The 25,694-nt window shown below is 35.0% G+C and overlaps 2 protein-coding genes and 1 long non-coding RNA gene across 3 annotated transcripts; 2 read left to right on the forward strand and 1 right to left on the reverse strand.

The window, feature by feature from the left end:
• The first annotated feature begins 426 nt into the window (after positions 1–426).
• LOC132737629 (uncharacterized) lies at positions 427–4,733 on the forward strand. Its single transcript, XM_060724963.1, has 8 exons — positions 427–580; positions 1,195–1,424; positions 1,807–1,853; positions 2,113–2,145; positions 2,824–3,013; positions 3,465–3,511; positions 3,907–3,944; positions 4,622–4,733. Exons 2-7 carry the CDS (start codon positions 1,202–1,204, stop codon positions 3,937–3,939), a joined length of 573 nt encoding a protein of 190 aa, XP_060580946.1. The 5' UTR covers positions 427–580; positions 1,195–1,201; the 3' UTR covers positions 3,940–3,944; positions 4,622–4,733.
• Positions 4,734–4,843: 110 nt separating this feature from the next.
• LOC132737621 (uncharacterized) lies at positions 4,844–25,244 on the reverse strand. The gene is made up of 7 exons (XM_060724950.1): positions 25,194–25,244; positions 24,358–24,514; positions 20,582–20,748; positions 18,822–18,869; positions 10,793–10,913; positions 9,765–9,914; positions 4,844–5,495 (listed from the first exon to the last, which is right to left on the reverse strand). The coding sequence occupies exons 1-7, from the start codon at positions 25,242–25,244 to the stop codon at positions 5,419–5,421; spliced, it is 771 nt and encodes a 256-aa protein (XP_060580933.1). The 3' UTR covers positions 4,844–5,418.
• LOC132737628 (uncharacterized) lies at positions 21,403–24,192 on the forward strand. The gene is made up of 3 exons (XR_009626756.1): positions 21,403–22,458; positions 22,889–22,963; positions 23,525–24,192. It is a non-coding gene; the product is annotated as an uncharacterized LOC132737628 (long non-coding RNA).
• Positions 25,245–25,694: the final 450 nt, after the last annotated feature.

Below are 25,694 nucleotides of genomic sequence, written 5' to 3' on the forward strand. Positions count from 1 at the left end.
AGCGCAACATCTACCTTGCGACACGCAATGTACATCCAGTTGGCTACCGCAAAGGTCAAATAACAAAGTTCACATTTGCCTGTCATCTCCTTAACTTTTAAACTACTGAAAAGTTTTTAAAATGATTTTGCACAATTGCACGATGTGTGGTGCGCAATATTCAGGTTGCTACCCCCAAGCTCAACTTCACATATACAGATTAAAATTCAACAATGTTGTGTCCTCTTCATAACTTTTAAACTTCAAAGTTGAAAATAGTTGCATGTTAGAAACGCTGCTAATCAATTTCAACCGTTTAATAGATGAAAGGTTTATTTCAGTACAAGAAGGTCTACAATAATTTATGTTCTGCGTTAGAAGATCTATGACGCCTGTTTAGCTAACTTTTGTCCCAATTTTATAAAGATTAGAGTCATTATTTCTTTACAGTTCAGAAACAGTGACTAAATAGCATGGAATAGTGCGATGACATAAAAAATCCTTGCATGACAATATAAAGCTATATATAGACAATAGCGTTATGAAAATATTCCTTATCATTCCGGTATCATTAACGAATTTATAGTACTGTCGCAAAGAGGTAAGTTGTTTTCTTTATTGTATTTATGTATTTGTAACATTTAGATTTAGATTTTAATCACACACATTAAGCCTTATAAACAAATAAATTGTTACTGCTACGGAAAGGGCAAACATACGTTCTATAATGTTGCAATAATAATTTCAGAGCAAAATTGTTGTTTATGTAGCACTGAATGTGAAATAATTTGTCACACAAGTTAGCAAAATGTAAATAAAGTGGTATTTCAACTTCCATGCAAAGTATTGAATCACTATAACTGTATAACTATTCTTACAACGCAACAGAAGCAAAGATGGGTCATGTGTGTGGCCAATGAGTATTTTTGGAAGCTTTATAACAGACCAAAAATTAAAGTTTTTGAGAAATATTTTTGGCTTAATGGACCTGAAAATAACCCAGCTCAACTAAAATCTATGCAAACTTTTTCTTTGATATTGAATTAACTTTAAAATACTATTATTACAAATGTGTCTGTAAAATGTAGAAGATTTCCATCTTAATGTTCGCATAAGTCTCGCACTTAACATGATATCATCTAATTTTTTAAGATTTTTTTACATAAATGGGAGAAAGACTGTTACCTAATAATCTTTAATAATTTCTTATTTCAGACAAAACATGAAGTCCTTGCTGTGTTTGTTTGTGTTCTTAGCCAGTCTGTACGTGTCTTCTGCTTCCCTCATTGACGCACTAAATGCTGCGCACAATTCTCCTGCGTTTAAAAATTTGACACACCCCGAACAATTGCTGATCATCGAATTGTTAGCTGAGACCGAGGCTGGGGAATTGAAGCAATATATTGACTCTGTTGGATTTCACAATGTCCTCGCTGTTATTGATAGTAAGTTATTAAATTCATTTAGATCAGCAAAACTAAATTGTTTATTTAGATATTTAAAGTTAGGATTCACAATTGTATGGATGTTGATTGGTAGAGTAAAGCACGGATTGAATCATGGATATCTCCTTTTCAGTGATAATTATGCTAACTCAGTGTAGAGACAAATTTTATGACATACTGACTAAAATATAAGTAATATAAATATTAAGTCAAACTATGTTTGCTTCGTTTTTTCCCTATCTGTTTCTAATATATTTTCGGCATAGTATAACAATGTAAAACAAAAATCGTGTTCGTTTATTTTAAAGAATATTTTCTGAAAAAATATTCTATTATTATATTATTTTTCAATTTTCATATATGTGATACATGTATTTTGTAGAGCTTCCCCAAGCAGAGGCACATTTGTTGACAAACTACCTAATAAACGTACGTTTTTATTTAGCATACTATAATGACACTTAAATTTCTAAAATTGCAAGGAAATGAAAATAAGATTTTGTCCTCCATATCATTATTTCAAATGATTTTACATGAATTTAAATCTCTGGCAGCATGTTCTGGTAATACATAATTTTATTGTATGATTATTCTGGAAAACATGTAAACACTGTCTGAATTGCTTCATTATTTTTTGCTCACTGCTATGTGGAAATGAATTTAACATAACGAAGTTTGTATATTGTAGGAGCTTGCCAAGGAGGAGAATCAAGGTTCAGGAGTAAGTTGATAGTGAGGTTAAATTGTTGGTGGTTTTTTTGTTGTTTTTGTTTTTTGTATAATTATATATATAACATTTGCATAGAAGAAATTATGTACAACAAACTACCAAAGTAAACGAGGACATACAGTTCAGAAGTTTTGTCAATATTTTGTGTAAATCATGCGGTATAGTTTCTTTTTAATAAACATGCATGTACATGCATCTATTTGACAAGCCATTGGCTCAGCGAATGAGAGGTCGTTGATTTTCAAGATCTTAACACTTAACTAACAATAAGGAAGTGATCTATCTGCCTTTGCAGAAAAAGCATACCCAGGCCAACCTGCGGACTGACCAGTCTGCTAATATTGGTTGGTCGTGGGTCAATTTTTGTATAATGATACTAAAATTAATGCAAAACAGAGCAAATACATTTCACAAATTCAGCAGGATAATGGTTAGATTTGAACAACGATTACATATCACAAATACATATAACACAAATGATGGCCTTTAGTGATAACTCTTTTTAGAATTATTTTCCATTTTGAAGTTGGGTTTAGCACAAGATTGCCTCTAAGTCATGGTTATATTGTATATATCATATATTACTTCATTTTGTGTAAGGCGTCAAACATGTTATGTTTCAAACTGGTGACTCCAATATATTCTGAATATACAATAATCTATAAATAGGCACTAGGAAAGAGAAGCATTAGAAGTCTTGTTGAAGTATTGAATACCGCCAAGGCCGACCCTGCTTTCCAACAGCTGTCTCAAGCCAATCAGACACTTATTATACAGATGTTGACAGCAGCTGAAAATAACACGTTGACGGCTCATATTGACCAGATCGGCTACTCTACCGTTCTCAGGATAATTGACAGTAAATTTATTACTCGAAATCATTTTTAAAATCTTATTCGTAGACGTTTCATTGTCACGGAATGTCACGACTTGTGCCGAACTTTTCCGACCTAACATAAACTCTGAGTGAATGTCTTCTTTTTCCACCAATATTTATTTCTTAGTCTAATTTTGTATGTTTTATCAATCTAAGATTAAGTATAAATGTAACATGCGTATCTATCTAATACGAAACACTATTTTTCAATACAATATTTCTTTATTTAGTCAAGGATATATATTAGGTAACAACAGACAACTTATAACAATATTGAACAAATGTCGATGTTACATATCCAGTAAAATAAACATCATACCGATTACTCTATCTCATTCTAAAATGTTCTTTATGTTTAATTTTACATTTCAAATAATACTTATTGAGAATTCCGATTTTGATTTTAATGAAATCTCCATTTTATTGTTAACAGTGTTGCCGGTTAAAGAAAAGCATCTTTTAGAGCAATATATTTTCCAGGTAAGGTAAATCATACATAGTTGTCATATGTTGAATAGCGACACAATTAAAATGATATAATGACTCAATTAGGAAACATAATACCGTATTGTAAACAAGATAAATAAACGAAGAAAGGCTATAGATATGGTTACCAAATGTCAAAACATCTTCACCATGTATCGAGGAATGATGAAAATGATAATACATGGTATAATTAACAAAGCAACTAGTATAGCAGTCGTGTATTCAATTACTTGTATAAAATATAGCAATATTATTTATATATTTACACATGTTGTTAAAAAACATAATTTACCAACAAAACAAAATAGTATAGATACTTCCTATTAGTAATTTTAACTTAAAAAGTCAATACACTAATCTGTATGATTGACATACTTATGTCTTTTTAGCACTTGCGAGCAGAAATGCATCTTCTTGGATAAAAAAGGTAAACTTATTTACATTTTTAAAGAGATATTTTTAAATATGACTGAAAATTTTCCTTTAAAGTGAATACTTTATAAAGACTATGTTCGAATACTTTATAGACGACAATGAATACTTTAAATTATAATTAAATAATTTACATTTTCTATTACTTGCATGGTTAGTTATTAAAGAGTTGAAAATGAAATAATGGAATAAACGATCTTCTTTCCAAAAATGAAAAGCACGGGTCTATCACATTTGTAATAATTGAGCCGTGTCACGACAAAACCAACATAATGGATTTGCGACCAGCATGGATCCAGACCAGCCTGCGCATCCGCACAGTCTGATCAGGATCCATGCTGCTCGCTTACAAACTCTACTACAAGTAGAGAAACTGATAACGAACAACATGGATCCTGATCAGACTGCGCGGATGCGCAGGCTGGTCTGGATCCATGCTGGTCGCAAACCCATTATGTTGGTTTTGTCATGACACGGCTCAAATGTTTTTGAATAGAAATGAAGTCGTAGTGTTATTCACCATTGAAGCAGTTTCATGTTACCTTATGAACAGAAAAACCGTTTTGTTGCTTATTTGAAGAAAAATGGTTTCAAGAAATAATTAAATAAATTGATTGATTATGTTTATTCATTTGTAGTTTGTAATAGAGACGTTGTTGTTTTTTTTTTCAGGGAAAACCCAACAAGAACAACCCACACTCATTTTTTATGACAAAATTGGCGAGAACATCATAGTCGCTCATATTTCTTTTTTGTTTCTGTCATATTAAATGTAGTAAATATATTTCTGTCTCCTTGTTATCCAATAAACATAAATACCCGTCACATTGAGGAAAACTAAATTAACATGCACTTATGATTCTGTTTTGTCCATTAAAAAGAAAAGTTAAATCACATAATGAGACATTTAAGATATCATTGGTACATGTATATAAATGAACGCCCACCTAAGTGACGCAGACAGCAAACAACATATAGCGTATGAGGTATTTACATTATATTAGTACTGATTTCTCTGTATGACAGAAAATCCGACTAGAAGGTTTTCTGATCCTTCAAGATCATAGATTACAAATTCATAATGACTTTTGCAGAATAAGTTTTGATTAAATGATTGAAATAATGAATAGAGAACATCAGTGACAATGCACTACAGTCATATCGTGAACACATTTTCCCTTCCGCGTATTGTTTCTGTTGCAGTTACACTTCAGTGTAACATATACAAACATGTATATCTTCTCTTTCATACAATGGTGCGAGTATCTTCGGTTGTTACTAGAAACATTACCCCTAGAATAATTAAGGGTCATAATAAAAGAAGACTCTATATAAATTCAGCATGTATGTTGATGTCCTACGCCACGTTTGTTGAAGTCGCCATAGAAGATCAGATGATCAGATGGATTCAATAAACGATCACGGCAATTTCCAACATCTTATTGATTTAGAGAAAGGAACCCTCTTCTCTATAATGAAGTATCAAATACTAAACCCTCGCCTTCTACAGGATTACCTATCTCACTCGAACGTCTTTTCCGATTGGCTGAAATGACAAAGTAAGCATGTATACATGACATGCAAGCAACAAAATAAAATATGTTGAAAAAAAGAAGATATATACATATGTCTAAATTCAGACATTCGAATGCTGCTGTGTAAGTACTGGAGTATTGTTAAAACGCTTCAATATATAAAACACTGGATAATGAATATGATAAGTAAACATGTTAACATATACATTGATTGTATACAATTTTAAATCACATGAAATATTGAAGTGACAAATAACTGTATTTCTTTTCCCGCTAGGACTTTACTATCTGTATAATATGGTGGCTGATTTTAACCATTCGTATTTTCGCCCCGCAACTCCGCCGTTGCTAGGTCCCAAGCCCTAGATGAGAAAGGAGGAGGGTTGTGCGCTGGGCTAGCAACTCGCCACGTAAAAAACATCTCGCTACAGAAACGCCAACAACTTCAGAAAACTATCAACACCTGGGTGAAACGCCGAGGGCAGAGACACTAGCATCTCATATGACGAGCAGGAGTCAAAGCCGAAAGGAAGCGTCTGCTCCGACAACGTCCTTAGCATCACCCAAACAGCTGCTCAAGGTAGCGGCATGGAACGTTCGTACCATGTACGAGACAGGAAAGTGTGCCCAGGTGTATCCTCGGTGTAAGTGAAATGAGATGGACTGACTCTGGTATGATAACAATCAACTCTGGAGAGACAATTTGCTATTCTGGTCGTGTGGATGGTTTACACCAGGAGGGAGTGGGTCTGATACTAAACAAAGAAGCGAAGAAAAGTATGCTGGAATGGGAACCAATAAATACGAGCACGGTTCTACTCCAAGTTTGTAAAAACAACTGTCATCCAATGTTATGCCCCAACTGAACGTGATTCTGATGAAGTCAAGAACAACTTCTATACCAACTTACAGGATCAAATAGACAAAACACCACAGCATGATATTCTCATTGTGATGGGGGACTTTAATGCCAAGGTTGGTTCTGATAACATCGGATATGAAACCTGCATGGGTTGTGAAGGACTTGGCGACCGAAATGACAATGGTCAACGTTTTTCTGACTTATGCCTGGAAAATGGACTGGTTATTGGAGGTACAGTGTTCAAACATAAGGACATACACAAGTCAACCTGGCTTTCGCCAGATGGCAGGACCAGCAACCAGATTGACCATATCGCCATCAGCAGGAAACGGAGAAGATCCATGACAGATGTAAGAGCCATCAGGGGTGCAGACGCAGGCAGTGACCACAACCTTGTGCTATGTAAGCTACAACTGAAATTGAGGAGTAGCGGAAAAAAGAATAAGCAACAGCTATTTGACTCCAACAAACTTAAGGACCTGAATGTGAAAACCCAGTTCAACTTGACACTGAAAAACCGATTTGACATCCTAGAAAGCACGCCAGCGGATGACATCAACTATTCAACAAGGTTTGGGAAGAAGAAAGAGTCCCTGACTCTTTCAATAGACTGCTTCATCCTTGATAGAAGAACTCTGCAGAATATCTTTCCAGGAACGGATAACAAGTTGATACCCTCCAGTTGCCGCACTGAGTCAGGTCTCCCTTCTTCGGCAGTTTCACGATGACACCCTTCTTCCATGAGTCAGGGACTCTTTCTTCTTCCCAAACCTCGTTGAATAGTTCCACAAGGTGCTTTGCACTCTCTCGGGGGTCAGCTTTCAACATGTCTGAAGTGATTTTGTCTTCCCCGGGAGCTTTGTTTCCGTTCGTCTGCTTGATGGCCTCTATGATTTCGTGCTGGGTGATACTGCCACGCTTCATCTCTTTATGGAATCCCATGTCTTCAACAGAAGCTTCCTCCTCCGGGTCTGGCCTGTTAAGGATTTCTTCGAAGTGCTCAGCCCATCTTTCTAGTTGTTCTTCATTCTTCGTTAGAGAGGAGCAAGCAGGGTTTCGGAGCGGAAGAAGCTGCACAGACCAGATCTTCATTCTTCGGACAATAGTGGAGCAATCCCTTGAATGGAACTCTTCATTGTACATCAATTACATAGACTATGAAAAGGCGTTCGACAGCATACACCACCCATCATTGCGGAAGATACTCCTAGCATATGGATTTCCGCCAAAAATTGTCAACATCCTTAAGGACATGTACGCCAACAACCAGTGCTCTGTACGTCATGATGGACAGCAAAGCGAATGGTTCCACGTAAAAACTGGTGTACGCCAAGGCTGTGTTATTTCACCAACGCTGTTCCTTGTTGTAATTGACTGGGTGATGCGGAAAGCCACTGAAGATAGACACAGAGGTCTAGTATGGGGACTGACTGCCCGCTTGGAAGACTGTGATTTTGCTGACGACATCGCATTGCTCTCCCATGGACAAAATGATATGCAGGAGAAGACAGATCGTGTCAGCAAAACTGCCAAAGGTGTAGGACTAAAAATACACGCTGGGAAAACAAAGCTGATGAAGGTGAAGACCAAACGCAGCCAGAAAATCAGCAGCAACAACACTGAGTTGGAAGAGGTGAAAGACTTCAAGTACCTTGGGAGTTACATCTCAGCTGATAGTAACATTGAGAAAGAGATCTCAACCAGGATTGGACTTGCAGCCCAGGCATTCAAGAGACTACAGAACATATGGAAGTCTACAGCCCTGCATACCAAAACAAAACTGAAGATCTACACATCCAATGTCCGCTCAGTCCTTCTGTACGCGTCTGAGACCTGGAGAACCAACACCAAGGTTGAGAGTAGGCTAAGAGGCTTCGAGAGTCGCTGTCTACGCCGCATTCTCAAGATCCGCTGGCAACAACATGTCACTAACGTAGAGGTCAACAGACGCTCCGGGATCACCAACATTGTTCAAGAGGTCAAGTCCAGACGATGGAGATGGCTGGGTCATGTTCTGAGGATGAACAAGCAGAGACATCCTCACAAAGTACTGAGATGGACACCACAAGGCCAGAGGAAGAGAGGTCGTCCACTAGGAACCTGGAGGAGAACCATCGAGGAAGAGATGAAGGCAGCAGGCAAGACCTGGAACGAGCTGAACTGGTTAGCTCAGGACAGGGATGGCTGGAGGAGATTTGTTGGTGCCTTTTGCTCCACCTGGAGCGAAGAGGATTAGTAGTAGTAGTAGTTTTCGCCCCGCGACCCCGCCAAGCGAAAAGTCGACAATTAACAAGTTAAAACGGCGGGGTCGCGGGACGAAAACACGCTAATTAGCGAGGGGGCGCGGGGCGAAGTTTAATTAAAAAAAACTTCCCCCGCGGGGTCGCGGGACGAGATTTAAGAAATGAAACGGCGGGGGCGCGGAGCGAAAACACGCTAATTAGCGCCCCCGCTAATTAGCGTGTTTTCGCTCCGCGCCCCAGCCATGTTTACTTGTCAATTCTCGACTTATCGCTTGGCGGGGTCGCGGGACGAAAACACGCTAATTAGCGAGGGCGCGCGGCGAAGATATTTTTATTAAACTTCGCCCTGCGCCCGCGCTAATTAGCGTGTTTTCGTTCCGCGACCCCGCCGTTTTATTTCTTAAATCTCGCTCCGCGCCCGCGGACACTAATTAGCGAGGGCGCGCGGCGAAGTTTTATTTATTAAACTTCGCCCGCGCCCTCGCTAATTAGTGTGTTTTCGCTCCGCGCCCCCGCCATTTTAACTTGTTAATTTTCGACTTTTTGCTTTGGCGGGGTCGCGGGGCGAAAACACGAATGGCACAAATCAGCCACCATAGTATTACTTGTATTTACTTCAGTGTTCTATAAATCCGCGTGCCTTACATTTTGATGTAGCACGTGAGAACCAATTGAGAACGACATAAGTTCCAGTATCGAAATTAACCAGTGAGACTTCCCTCGCACCAGGCGACTACCGCGTGTTAAACGAAACCACTGTTGTGGAAAATGTTTTTAAAGGCACATTATGCCTCGGGAATGAATTAATGTTTCCTTCTTAAGAAAGGACAAATATAAGTTTTAAATAGCTTTAGAGCATGTTAGATGCTTATTATCTGAAAAAGTAGCTCCGAATGTAAAATTATTAATCATAAATGTAGCAAAAAAGTAAACACAGTATAAAGTACATGTATTTTGACTTCCATGCAACATCTAAATCGTTATAACTGAACTAATTGTCATCAAGCAATATAATCAAAAGATGGTTCAGGTACATGTAGTTGGTCATTTTTTAAGTTTTTGTAATTTATAATAGAAAACACTATCAATAAAAGCTTTTGAGAAATAATTATTAAAAACATTTCTGGAACATAATGGACCTTTTAACAATAATAAATAAACAGTGTTGTACTTACATATGGTCCGTTGTTTTCGTATAAAAGCAACAGTTACAACTGTCCCCACAGTCACAAGCACTGATATAACAGTTATTATTGTATATATCTGGGACATCAGTGGTTTCTTTGGTGGTAAAATTGTCACCTTTCCAACTTTAGGTTTAACATCTGAAAGTAAAAGAAATTTTAAGACACTGCGGTAATTTTTAATTACAAGATGTGCGTATATGTGAAGAGGTGAGGAAATATTTTACAAACTAAGTCACAAATGTTGTAACGTCTGAAAATGTTTGGAAACAAGAATGCGACCTTGTATATTTCTAAGTATCCAAAATCAAATTTCAACGTCTATGATAATGTATTATTATATATAGACGTTGAAATTTGAATTTTTTTCAAAATGGCTTATATTAAGTTATATATATATATATATATATATATATATATATATATATATATATATATATATATATATATATATATATATATATATATATATATATATATATATATATATATATATATATATATATATATATATATATACAAAAAATGAAAACAAGTGCCGGAAAAAAGTCACATATAAATAAAACAAAAACACAGTCCATGAGTTAACTTATTTAATTATTTGCCAACCGGTTTCTCTTATGATCATAAGAGAAACCGTTGGCAAATAATTAAATAAGTTAACTCATGGACTGTGTTTTTTTGTTTTATTTATATATATATATATATATATATATATATATATATATATATATTATATATATATATATATATATATATATATATATATATATATATATAATATATAGGATCAGTATATGTGCTGGGATTGACAACTATAAATTTTATTTGGATTTTAAAGGCGTTTTAAGGTCCACACCCCAAGTGTCTGTGAGAATAACACGTTCCTGTTTATAATAGTCGATTAAATATTCGCATCTTCCTAAGTCATTGGCATGTGTGTCGAGAAAAAAATGTCCTTGATTGAAATACTGAACATATAGAATATTAAAAATTTCTAAGAATATTTCTTTAGTTACCTTCGCATTTTGAAGACAGATTGGGTTGAAAATTTCCACACGATTCAGCATTTGACACAGTTTTTTGTAAGGATAAACTGTTTTGTTCTATTTCACCACTAGCATTGCATGCCAACGTTGCCTGAAAAGTTAGATGTACATTTGAGCCGCGTCATGACAAAAGCAACATAATAGATTTGCGACCAGCATGCATCCAGACCAGCCTGCGCATCCGCGCAGTCTGATCAGGATCCATGCTGATCGCTTATCAACTCTATTACAAGTGGAGAAACTGACAGCGAACAGCATGGATCCTGATCAGACTGCGCGTATGCGCAGACTGGTCTGGATCCATGCTGATCGCAAACCCATTAGGTTGGTTTTGTCGTGACGCGGCTCAATTTTGAGCAAGAACAGCATTGTTCTAGTATTTAAGTGTTTTTGTTTTTTTTATAAATAACACTAATTAATATAACATGGTGTGTATATTTCAAATGCATGCGCTTCCAGTACTTAGTTTTATATACATATGGCTTCTTTATTCCAAATTGTACAATAAGAATACTAGAAAGTACGGTGTCCTTATCGTGCCATTTAGAATGTCGTCCGTCGCGTCTAAGGGTAGACACACGACAATGCGAAGTGACATTGCGACAATGCGAAGCGACGCTCGACAACGCGAAGCGATATGCGACAATGCGAAGCGACGCTCGACAGTGTCAAACGATATGTCGCACTGTCGCCTAGAAATGTCGCGGTAAAAAAGGGCGACATTTAAGAAATGTCGCTTTGCGTTGTCGAGTGTCGCTTCGCATTGTCGAGCGTCGCATTCGCGTTGTCGCGATGTCACTTCGCGTTGTCGCGATGTCACTTCGTGTTGTCGCATTGTCACTTCGCATTGTCGAGTGTCGAGGTTGGTAGAAGTGCATACCATGACACTCGACAATGCGAAACGACAACGCGACAATGCGATACGACGCTCGACAATGCGAAGTGACACTCGACATCGCGAAGCGACATTTTTAAAATGTCGAGTAAATGTCGCGTTATTTTTATGATTTTTACACCGCGACGCTCAACATTGCGAAGCGACACTCGACAATGCGAATCAACACTCGACAACGCGAAGCGATACTCGACAACGCGAAGCGACACTCGACAATGCGAAGCGACATTTGGAATAATATCGTATCGCATTGTCGTGAGTCTACCGGTGCTTGGTCAGAATTTACTAACTCACCGACAAACGGTGCGAACATGGAAGGGGTCGCACTAAACTGCTGACGAATTAGCTGACGATATAGAATATATAGGAAACTGCTGACCAGTTAAACAAAGAAGGATTATCGAAAACTGCTGACCACTTAGATAAAGAAGGGAAAACAATGAAGGTGTCAAATTGCCGTTGGTGATATTACAGGCGAGGTCGAGAAATACTTGATAAAATGTTTTTTCAAGATGTCAATATTACAAATGATACATATTAATTATAAAAAATTCAATTGATATATACTGTATATTTCTCAATTTTTTTGATATAATATTTTATTTAAGTACCTTAATGAATTTTCTTCTATGTGTTATATATTGGTTAAAATTTTTAAAAATGTAGTCAAAATATGATGTACGAAAAATCATAATTTGTTTCAAGTATATGTATAAAACTATGCATCATAGGTTAAAATATATACATGTACATATACGTAATGTATATTTTAACAAAATATAATTATTATGTCGTATTTAGTGCAAATATGAAATAAAGTGATTTCTGTTTCCTTATTTGTTGTTCGTATAATTGTATAAGTAATATTGAACAAAAATTAATAATGTGCTAATTGTTATAGTTAATAAGCTTTTATTACATTATAAACAACATGTTTCCACAGATATCCATTAAACTGATAATTTATCGAGAATCGATATGCCCCAAGGTCATATTAAAATCGATTTCACACGCGACGTGTCATTCTTGATTTATCTATGACAAATACAATAAACAGTCAAAAATATGTTATTAAAATGCTGACCATATTGTAGAATCTGCTGAAAAGTTAGATATATAGAGAATAATATATTTAAATGCTACGAAATTGTTACTCATTATGCAAATTTAATATATTTTATAAAATAATGTCGACATTTAATTAAGTAAAAACACTGCTGACCAATTTAATGTTAATTCAAATTGATTTAAGCCGTAAAACTCTCTTATTCTATATGGTCAGCAAATTTAACGCTCTTTACATTCAGGCGAGAAAAATGCTGACCAGTTAAACATATAGTAGAATCTGCTGACCAGTTAGATATATAGGGAAACTGCTGACCAGTTAGATATATAGAGAAAAATATATTTTGCCGTGAAATTGTAATTCATTTTATAATGTATGCAAATTCAATATATTTTATAAAATTATGTCGACATTTAATTAAGTAAAAACACTGCTGACCAATTTAATATTATTTCAAATTGATTTAAGCCGTAAAAGTCTTCTTATTCTATATGGTCAGCAAATTTAACGCTCTTTACATTCAGGCGAGAAAATGCTGACCAGTTAAACATATAGTAGAATCTGCTGACCAGTTAGATATATAGGGAAACTGCTGACCAGTTAGATATATAGAGAAAAATATATTTTGCCGTGAAATTGTAATTCATTTTTATTATGTATGCAAATTCAATTTATTTTATAAAATTATGTCGACATTTAATTAAGTAAAAACACTGCTGACCAATTTAATGTTATTTCAAATTGATTTAAGCCGTAAAACTCTTCTTATTCTATATGGTTAGCAAATTTAACGCTCTTTACATTCAGGCGAGAAAATGCTGACCAGTTTAAACATATACACATGTAGTAGAATCTGCTGACCAGTTAGATATATAGGGAAACTGCTGACCAGTTAGAAATATAGAAAAAAATATATTTTGTCGTGAAATTTTAATTCATTTTATAATGTACGAAATTCAATATATTGTATACAATTTTGTCGACATTTAATTATTAAGTTAAAACACTGCTGACTTATTTAATATTAATTCAAATTGCAATTATTGCTTTTGAAAATACATTTTTTTTCCGTTACAAGATTTTTCTATTGAAATATCACTAACAAGAGATTTTGATAAAACTCATAACATCATAATTCTTTATAAAACATTAATTCAAATTTTTGCATATCTTTAGAGGTATAAAAAGCTGTTTAATATATCCTTTTAAAATCACGGATTTATATTACATGTAGTAATGTAAATCCGTGTTAAAATGTATGATATTATGGTACTTTAAATGTATATATTAATTTAGTTTATAAACATAGTCATATAAATGCAAAAATTAAAAATATAATTAAAAGAATAAAAGTAATTTCCCATCTTTTTATTACCCCCTACAGCGTGTTTATATAACTTCACACCTTCAATGTTTCCCTTCTTTGTGCAACTGGTCAGCATTTTCCGATAATCCTTCTTTATTTAACTGGTCAGCAGTTTCCTATATATCTATATCGTCAGCTAATTCGTCAGCAGTTTAGTGCGACCCCTTCCATGATCGCACCGTTTGTCGGTGAGTTAGTAAATTCTGACCAAGCACCGGTAGACGCACGACAATGCGATACGATATTATTCCAAATGTCGCTTCGCAATGTCGAGTGTCGCTTCGCGTTGTCAAGTATCGCTTCGCGTTGTCATGTGTCGCTTCGCATTGTCGAGTGTCGCTTCGCAATGTTGAGCGTGGCGGTGTAAAAATCATAAAAATAACGCGACATTTACTCGACATTTTAAAAATGTCGCTTCGCGATGTCGAGTGTCACTTCGCATTGTCGAGCGTCGTATCGCATTGTCGCGTTGTCGTTTCGCATTGTCGAGTGTCGTGGTATGCACTTCTACCAACCTCGACACTCGACAATGCGAAGTGACAATACGACAACGCGAAGTGACATCGCGACAACGCGAAGTGACATCGCGAAGCGACGCTCGACAATGCGAAGCGACACTCGACAACGCGAAGCGACATTTCTTAAATGTCGCCCTTTTTTACCGCGACATTTCTAGGCGACAGTGCGACATATCGTTTGACACTGTCGAGCGTCGCTTCGCATTGTCGCATATCGCTTCGCGTTGTCGAGCGTCGCTTCGCATTGTCGCGATGTCACTTCGCATTGTCGTGTGTCTACCCTTAGACGCGACGGACGACATTCTAAATGACACGATAAGGACACCGTAAGAAAGTGAAAATGTTATTATCATTATTATGTCAAATGTACGGTGTCCTTATCGTGCCATTTAGAATGTCGTCCGTCGCATCTAAGGGTAGACACACGACAATGCGAAGTGACATCGCGACAATGCGAAGCGACGCTCGACAACGCGAAGCGATATGCGACAATGCGAAGCGACGCTCGACAGTGTCAAACGATATGTCGCACTGTCGCCTAGAAATGTCGCGGTAAAAAAGGGCGACATTTAAGAAATGTCGCTTCGCGTTGTCGAGTGTCGCTTCGCATTGTCGAGCGTCGCTTCGCGTTGTCGCGATGTCACTTCGCGTTGTCGCGATGTCACTTCGCGTTGTCGCATTGTCACTTCGCATTGTCGAGTGTCGAGGTTGGTAGAAGTGCATACCACGACACTCGACAATGCGAAACGACAACGCGACAATGCGATACGACGCTCGACAATGCGAAGTGACACTCGACATCGCGAAGCGACATTTTTAAAATGTCGAGTAAATGTCGCGTTATTTTTATGATTTTTACACCGCGACGCTCAACATTGCGAAGCGACACTCGACAATGCGAAGCGACACTCGACAACGCGAAGCGATACTCGACAACGCGAAGCGACACTCGACAATGCGAAGCGACATTTGGAATAATATTGATCGCATTGTCGTGCGTCTACCGGTGCTTGGTCAGAATTTACTAACTCACCGACAAACGGTGCGATCATGGAAGGGGTCGCACTAAACTGCTGACGAATTAGCTGACGATATAGATATATAGGAAACTGCTGACCAGTTAAATAAAGAAGGATTATCGGAAAATGCTGACCAGTTACATAAAGAAGGGAAACATTGAAGGTGTGAAGTTATATAAACACGCCGTAGGGGGTAATAAAAAGATGGGAAATTACTTTTATTCTTTTAATTATATTTTTAATTTTTGCATTTATATGACTATGTTTATAAACTAAATTAATATATACATTTAAAGTACCATAATATCATACATTTTAACACGGATTTACATTACTACATGTAATATAAATCCGTGACTTTAGAAGGATATATTAAACAGCTTTTTATACCTCTAAAGATATGCAAAAATTTGAATTAATGTTTTATAAAGAATTATGATGTTATGAGTTTTATCAAAATCTCTTGTTAGTGATATTTCAATAGAAAAATCTTGTAACGGAAAAAAAATGTATTTTCAAAAGCAATAATTGCAATTTGAATTAATATTAAATAAGTCAGCAGTGTTTTAACTTAATTAAATGTCGACAAAATTTTATACAATATATTGAATTTCGTACATTATAAAATGAATTAAAATTTCACGACAAAATATATTTTTTTCTATATTTCTAACTGGTCAGCAGTTTCCCTATATATTTAACTGGTCAGCAGATTCTACTACATGTCTATATGTTTAACTGGTCAGCATTTTCTCGCCTGAATGTAAAGAGCGTTAAATTTGCTGACCATATAGAATAAGAGAGTTTTACGGCTTAAATCAATTTGAATTAACATTAAATTGGTCAGCAGTGTTTTTACTTAATTAAATGTCGACATTATTTTATAAAATATATTAAATTTGCATAATGAGTAACAATTTCGTAGCATTTAAATATATTTTTCTCTATATATCTAACTGGTCAGCAGATTCTACAATATGGTCAGCATTTTAATAACATATTTTTGACTGTTTATTGTATTTTGTCATAGATAAATCAAGAATGACACGTCGCGTGTGAAATCGATTTTAATATGACCTTGGGGCATATCGATCTCGATAAATTATCAGTTTAATGGATATCTGTGGAAACATGTTGTTTATAATGTAATAAAAGCTTATTAACTATAACAATTAGCACATTATTAATTTTTGTTCAATATTACTTATACAATTATACGAACAACAAATAAGGAAACAGAAATCACTTTATTTCATATTTGCACTAAATACGACATAATAATTATATTTTGTTAAAATATACATTACGTATATGTACATGTATATATTTTAACCTATGATGCATAGTTTTATACATACTTGAAACAAATTATGATTTTTCGTACATCATATTTTGACTACATTTTAAAAATTTTAACCAATATATAACACATAGAAGAAAATTCATTAAGGTACTTAAATAAAATATTATATCAAAATAAATTGAGAAATATACAGTATATATCAATTGAATTTTTTATAATTAATATGTATCATTTGTAATATTGACATCTTGAAAGAACATTTTATCAAGTATTTCTCGACCTCGCCTGTAATATCACCAACGGCAATTTGACACCTTCATTGTTTTCCCTTCTTTATCTAACTGGTCAGCAGTTTTCGATAATCCTTCTTTGTTTAACTGGTCAGCAGTTTCCTATATATTCTATATCGTCAGCTAATTCGTCAGCAGTTTAGTGCGACCCCTTCCATGATCGCACCGTTTGTCGGTGAGTTAGTAAATTCTGACCAAGCACCGGTAGACGCACGACAATGCGATACGATATTATTCCAAATGTCGCTTCGCATTGTCGAGTGTCGCTTCGCGTTGTCGAGTATCGCTTCGCATTGTCGAGTGTCGCTTCGCATTGTCGAGTGTCGCTTCGCAATGTTGAGCGTCGCGGTGTAAAAATCATAAAAATAACGCGACATTTACTCGACATTTTAAAAATGTCGCTTCGCGATGTCGAGTGTCACTTCGCATTGTCGAGCGTCATATCGCATTGTCGCGTTGTCGTTTCGCATTGTCGAGTGTCGTGGTATGCACTTCTACCAACCTCGACACTCGACAATGCGAAGTGACAATGCGACAACGCGAAGTGACATCGCGACAACGCGAAGTGACATCGCGACAACGCGAAGCGACGCTCGACAATGCGAAGCGACACTCGACAACGCGAAGCGACATTACTTAAATGTCGCCCTTTTTTACCGCGACATTTCTAGGCGACAGTGCGACATATCGTTTGACACTGTCGAGCGTCGCTTCGCATTGTCGCATATCGCTTCGCGTTGTCGAGCGTCGCTTCGCATTGTCGCGATGTCACTTCGCATTGTCGTGTGTCTACCCTTAGACGCGACGGACGACATTCTAAATGGCACGATAAGGACACCGTACAAATGCCTTCATGGACAAAATAGTTAATATCATAGATGGTTAAAGTTTATGAATTATAACGACAGAATAGTTCAATAAATGAACATATATAGCTATAATTATATGTAACACGCTTGGAGGTCTGACCCTATCCCCCGACTTAAACCGTCCATTTAAACAGTCAATAAAAACTTTTAACATTTGCAACACACACGAGGTATCTGTCTTTATCATTAAACTAGTTTTTAAATCATTTCCATAAAAATCTCATTTACTGTCAAGTCTCTTACTAAATCAATGCAAAATGGGATTTTTTTTATTCATTTAGAAATGATTTTAAAACCTCGTTTGTGTTAAAATGCTAGACAAACATTTATTGACAGTTAACAGGGGCGGTTAAAGCAGGGTGCGGGGGTGGTAAAGTCTGACCCCAAGTGTATGTGGCATACGTCTGACAAAGCCAAGGAGTGACATCTGCTATGGGATCATTTATTGACCTAATCAGCGTCTATGTTGATTTAGAGGATAATGGGGCTGTGTTACTCGGGCATACTCATAGAGTTTATGAACGAATTCATAATTACCGAGCTTGCATTTTCCATTATATTAACGGTTGTTATTCTCCAACGGACTCTCCCTTTTAATAGAAATTAAACCCATCAAAAAGAAAAAAAATGAGTATGCAAGCTTTAACATATTTATATTAAGTTTTAGACTTACTTTAATGTAGTATGTCCCGTTTCTATAAACTGGCAAAATCAGCTTCATCTGTTAACGAAATAAAATGATATTTTTGTCAGTATGACTAAACTCTCTATCTGCTGGGCGCTACTAATTCTACCAATGCAACAAGTGCAGACCAAGTGTTCAAGATGTCAAGATTTTATTCAAAACCAAGGCATATAATATGCATAAGGTTTTGAGAGATTTACAATATAATGAACAGTTATTCAAAAGTGGTTAACAAAACATATATACATATAGGTATTTGACTTAACTTTACTCTTTGCCCACAATTTGTCTTACATAAATTCTATCACAATTATATATATGTTCATACACTCATACAGGTTGAGAAAATCATACCATACAGGAGAATGAGTTGTTTGGATTGTCATATAATAATTTTGCAGAATAATGCAAGTTTTAATGAATGGTCAGCGCTATTCGTTAAAGATTCTAATTTATAAATATTAGGATGATTTGAGATTTTTTTATCAATAAACTTTTTACGAAGAGAATTAAAGAAAGTTACATTCAACTAAGTAGTGAAATTCATCCCCAAGAGATTGTTTTTGACATAAATGACATACATATATTCTATGGTTTCTTTCAATATGTAAATGTCTACCTTTTTCTATAGGTAATAAGTGGTTCATAGTTCTGAACTTTCAAAGTATTTTACAGAGATTGAAAGGTAATCCATTGTATATCTAAATATTTCTCGAAACAAAATTTTACATATACACACGATAATTAAACATTACCCCAAGATTTCTCTGGTCGCTATTAAGTCTACACGCAGTCCTCACTCCTCATGCACAGTATCAGTATTGGGAGTGGTACAAACTATCCTTATTGTCAGAATTAGATTTTGGGATTGGTATTGTTAAATTAGTTTAACATAACATGTGTCGCATGATGATGGCCAACTAAGTAGCTGCACGATTGGACAGTTTGTTCCCTATATATTGCGAATACTTTGTAGCATGTTGCAACTTCTGTGTAACTGGGGACAAAAATCATTAACTGGCCGAAACGCTCTTTTTTACTCAAGGGTCATACCTTATCAAAAGCCAAAATCATTCAATCGGAAAACCCATATGCACATGAATTGAGGTACCGATCAATCCTGTTAAGTTTCAGTCAAATTACATAAGTATATAAACAAAACTTAAAACAATAATCAAAGGGTCATAGCTCTTACAAAAATCATTGAACTAGAAAATGCCGGATGTGCACAATTTGGTTTAGACCATACCTTAAAGTTTGGATGAATTTGGACCAGTATGTTATGAGTTGTCAGAACAAGTTTTGTGACGGATAGACGGATAGGCAGACGAGGGAGAAGTGAATTAAACCTTTATCTAATGTAAAATTATATATTTTGATAACGTCTTGGAATATTATTATTGGTCATGTAGTTACACATCTGCCTTTTTATCCTATTCTTATAATAATAAAATTAACTTGTTGAAAGCGTTATGTAATGACACTCGGCTGTTTTTTTTTGACTGTTGCCATGTGCAATAACATTGCGGCAGGAATTATAAATTAATACACGTATACTTTCCGGGTCACTGTAACGGACTGTTAAAGAGGCATCAAATACATGTACACTTATATACTGAGTCACATGTTCGAGAGGCATTAAATATAGGTTAACTTACTGGGTCACTTTGTTTGAGAGGCATCAAATACAAGTTCACTTATATAGCGGGTCACTATGTTCGAGAGGCATAAATTACATGTATACTTACCGGGTCACTATAACGGACAGTTAGAGAGGCATCAAATACATGCATGCAGATGTTCTCCCAATACACCTTTATCCGACTTCTTTTGAAATCAAAATGGCGGCTTAATTTCCAAAATTCCATTGTTAAACAGCTATCGACTGTAATAGATGTCTGGTTTATTCGACAACCTGTAAACATAAACATGTACTGTATATAAGTCTGATTATTTCAGTGCAAAACATATTAGATATGTGCAGTCTCTCCAGAGAAATTATAAAGAAAGTCTTACCCTGGTGTTGCTAGTACATATTATTCTGGTAAAAGAAACGCTCACCAGACAATTTCCTGAATTTATATGACATAGAGTATCATATACCCCCCCCCCCCCCCTCCCCCACCCGACACACACAAAGAAAAGAAAACGAAATAAAAGACAATAAAAAAAACTAACAAAACCTACCTGTACGAAATTTTGGCACGGATTCTGGGCGGAATTGGCACGGAATTGGCACGGAATCAGTGATTTCTGGGCGGACCAGGGACGGAAACGCAAAATCCGTGCCATTCTGTCTCACAAGAAAAATATTTTGTTCACTTTTCTGGGCGGAAAACTAGAAAAATTCCGGCTGGAATTTTATTTGGAGCAGAATTTATACTTAAACATTTCATCTTGGACAGAATTTTCAACTTTGAAATTTTTTTGGGTAGGAATAGTCTTCACTACGGGCGGAATTCTATACTTAAACATTTTTCTTGAACAGAATTTCACATATAAGATGTCCAAATCATAATTGTACTCCTGTTTTTGCACTTGCAGACATTGAAATTTTACCTGTACTTATTTTTTTTGCTGAACCAATAATTACAGGTGTATTTTTAGAATTAATATATTATTTTTTTAGACATTAAAATAGGCCTTCTTTTTAGATAAAAAATGTGGCATTAATAATACATTGTCAGACTAATTTATATTTTTTGTACTGAAAAACTGTAATAATCTTAGTGTAGAATTTGAAAACATTCACCTCCAAAATGCTTAAGTTTATAATATAAAGATTTTTCATACAGCTTGTATTATAATACATTTACTGTATTATGAATTTTAAATATGATTTTAGGACATCATCTAAAAGCAACATTAAAATAAGAATGCTTTTTAAATTTGAATATACTATAGAATATAGGGCAGTCACATAGGGACAAGATTATAAGTGTGCTTGCCATTTTAAATTCTAAGAATTCATGATTTTGTTATAAAAAATAAACAAAACAAAACAGTGCATGAAATAATCTCATATATAATGCCCTTTTAATCTATATAAAATTGATCAACCAATATGCCCAATAATTGCTTTTATTTACGGTAGGTAAATAAATACTACAATGTATATTCTCACTGAGATTATATTCACCCAGATTTTACACTACACAGATCAGAGCTCTGATAAAACTCTACTGACCAGCAGTTTCCCATCATCTACGCATGACTGGTCATTCCAACAGATCAGGCTGTTCCATGTAATTATTTTGGGGAGAGATAACATTATAAATTGCATATGTAGAATTTGTCTAGGACATATTGCAATTTTTTTGTACAAAAATTTGTAATTGTTTTTTAAAATTTATATATATCTATTTGTTATTTGATTTTTCTTTTACATTCAATGAATGAAAGTTAAGATGATGAGTAAATTAACCCTGTTTTACATAATGATGGACCGGTCCATTATACAGTAAACTGTTGTGAATTTTGAATTCTAAGATATCTGGGTCAGCAAAAAGAGTGGAGGATGTACTTGATATTTTAACAATTTTGGAGTAAAGTTTTGTTTAAGATCTCAAAGTGTTAAAGTAATTGGTATGATAACATGGGACAAGGAGATGTATAACATAATCAGGTAATTATTAACTTTTAGTTACATTAATTTTATATGACGACTATCAATACTAAGTAGCCAACTAAAATTTGTAACAAGAGGTCATTGTTGTTTTAGTATTTTCAACTTCATACATTTGTTTTTTTTTTCTGATAATTGTTTTAAATCTTTAATACATGTATAATTTGCAAGTTAAAATTATTCAATGATTTTTTTGTTAATATAATGGTTGTGTAAATCTATATTGTATAAATAGCATGTAAGTATATCTTTTGCATTTCCTGGATTTAATTAAACAAATTAAATAAATTTGATTAAATAGGACTAAATGGTACAATCAGTAGTTTTGTACAGTTGAACATGGTCATCATAATCATTTATTATTTTACATGTTTGTGTTGTCTTTCCTATGGAACAATCTAAAATTACATTTAACACTCATAATTTGCAGGCTGCTCAGGGACTTAAGTGCTGACTGTGAGATGCCAGGTGTTTAATAATGATGTGCAGTATTAATCCTGAAAAGGTATATTTTTAAATCTCTATACTTAACTATTCAACATCTTTCCTTGAAAACTACATAACCAGTATTAAATAGTGTCACACATAAAGCAGTCATTAATTCTTATACAGAGCAATTCTTAAACACTTGTACACTTGAATAACTGATTCTGTGTTGCTTTAGTATTTTTGAATATGCTTTATAAGCATAGTTAATATTTAATACTGTTGAAACATAAAATTTGATATTATTAAAAAATATAAAATATAACTGCATATAATTATGCAATAAAACATAATTGAGCCATGTCATGACAAAACCAACATAATGGGTTTGCGACCAGCATGGATCCAGACCAGCCTGCGCCTCAGCGCAGTCTGATCAGGATCCATGTTGTTCGCTATCAGTTTCTCTACTTGTAATAGGGATTGTAAGCGAACAGCATGGATCCGGATGAGACCGCGCGGATGCGCAGGCTGGTCTGGATCCATGCTGGTCGCAAACCCATTATGTTGGTTTTGTCATGACATGGCTCAATTCATTACAAAATATTTGTTTAATTAATTATGAATTTTATTATTAAAGGTGAGCACAACCAGAAGAAGTTCTAGGAAACACAGGCAGTGGACTTAAAACAGACATGGATTAAAGAAATAGTAATTTAAATAATAAGAAACATTTGAAACAAATTTATGATTGAAACACTTCCAGCAAAATAATTGCAAAAAAAAACAACAAAGTGTTGGATTCTAAGATTCCAAAACCTGCAGCTAGAAAAAAACTGTTTGTGTTATAGTGAATGTAGGGTATTCTATTCTGTATTTGGACTTAAGGATATGATATTTTTTTTATTAAATTTTGTGAAAGAAAATTTAATGTGATGCATTATTGATAATTTTATCCCAAAATATGTGATCATGATAAACTCATAAAATTCCGCCCCCTGAATTCTGTCACAGAATTCCGCCCAGAATCTTGTTTGACAATTCCGCTCCGAAATTCCGCCCCAAGGTTCCGCCCAAAGATTCCGCTTCAAAATTCCGCCCCAAGATTCCGCTTCAAAATTCCGTCCCAACTCATTTGCATATTTCGTCCCAATTCCGCCCAGAATCCGTTCCATTTCCGCCTGGAATCCGGCCGGAATCCGTGCCAAAAGCAAATGGTTTAACACTTGTATATTCGGGGGAGAATTTAAATTTCTGGGCGGAATCTGCCTTTGAATTCCGCCCCATTTCCGTGCAGAAAATTTCGTACAGGCAATGCAAGGCGCACACACGCCTGCACACACACGCACGCATGCACACAAAACAACGAAGGATGTATAATAAGTAGCAAACCCTCATGTTAAAGTCAGTGAGTTTAGTAATCCTTTATGAATTTTATCACTTATATATTGAAACATTGTGATATAATCATACCAAGATCAAATGTAGTAGCTTCCGACACTGAACTTTTCTTTCCGCATTTGTTGTCATGAACATGTCTATTGTTGATAATTGTCAATGTCCCAATATTTCTTGATCTTACAGCGAGACATTTCAAATTGATACGTCTGCTTTTGCCGTACAACCATTCCTAGATAAACCAAGAAGCCTACTTTATCATAAATTATGAATTTTCATAAAAAAATGTTTGCTTCTTTTCTTTTTTATAGCAATTATACTATACACCATTTTTGCTAAAACATCAAATGTTTTTTTCATGCTTTAAAGAAAACAAACTACTTACTTTATTTTCTTATTTATTCATAAACAAAGACTCATGGCCCTTAAAAGCATAAGAGTGAACAATCAAACAAAACAAAAAAAATAATACAAACACGGCATAGAAGTAAATAAGTAAATAAGGAAGATGACTTAGTGGAATTTCAGCATTATTGCTTTGACAAAAATGGCTAGATTAAATAAAGTATTTCTGTTGTCGCTACACATTAGACCCTGAAAATTTAAAATACTAGGAAACCTTGAATAATGAGTAAAATGAGTACATTTGAAAATATAGTGAAATTCATCACCTATTTCTTGCTGGTTACAAAGTGAGCATGTTCTATTTACTCTTTCAATACCAAAATAGCGACCTTTCTCTATAGGAATATTAGAACTGAGACATCTAAATTTACAAAGAGTAATTGCTAAATTTCTTGGTTAACACACACACATATATATATAGTAAATAATGTTCTAATTTAAATTGAGTTTTATATATTCTATAATTTAAACACTTTGCAGAATTGAAAAACATCACTATTCCATACTAGTAGTATAGGCGCCTCTTTAACGCCACGACTGCGCATGCGCGGCGCCATATTGGATTCTATTTTTAGAATGACATCATCGGTTTATTTTTAGAATGACTTCATCTGTCTATTTTTAGAATGACATCATCGTTCTATTTTTAATCTCCCGGAAGTATACGGAGCTAACTTGTATACCCGATCTAGGGCGTGAATCGCGGACATTGAGGGTCAGGTCCTCGGCCCAAGACGGGGAGATAAAATTAGTATCCAAGCATTTTAAAATTGAATGGCAAAAATAATGATTCCCTTTGTTTTTATATTTCCCACACTGCGTACAGTGTACTTGACAACTGATTTAATTATTACTTTTAATCAATGTTCTCTATAATACACGTTTAATTTAACTCAAATAACTAACATTTTAAATGTATTTCTTCATATTTTAAATATACCCTTAATACATAATTTATCTTATACATTTTCAAATAAGGTTATTAACATATTCATTTTAAGTATTTC

The sequence above is a fragment of the Ruditapes philippinarum genome, unplaced genomic scaffold, assembly GCF_026571515.1.
Source record: "Ruditapes philippinarum isolate M1 unplaced genomic scaffold, ASM2657151v2 ctg2063_1_1_1_1, whole genome shotgun sequence".
NCBI lineage: Eukaryota > Metazoa > Mollusca > Bivalvia > Venerida > Veneridae > Ruditapes > Ruditapes philippinarum.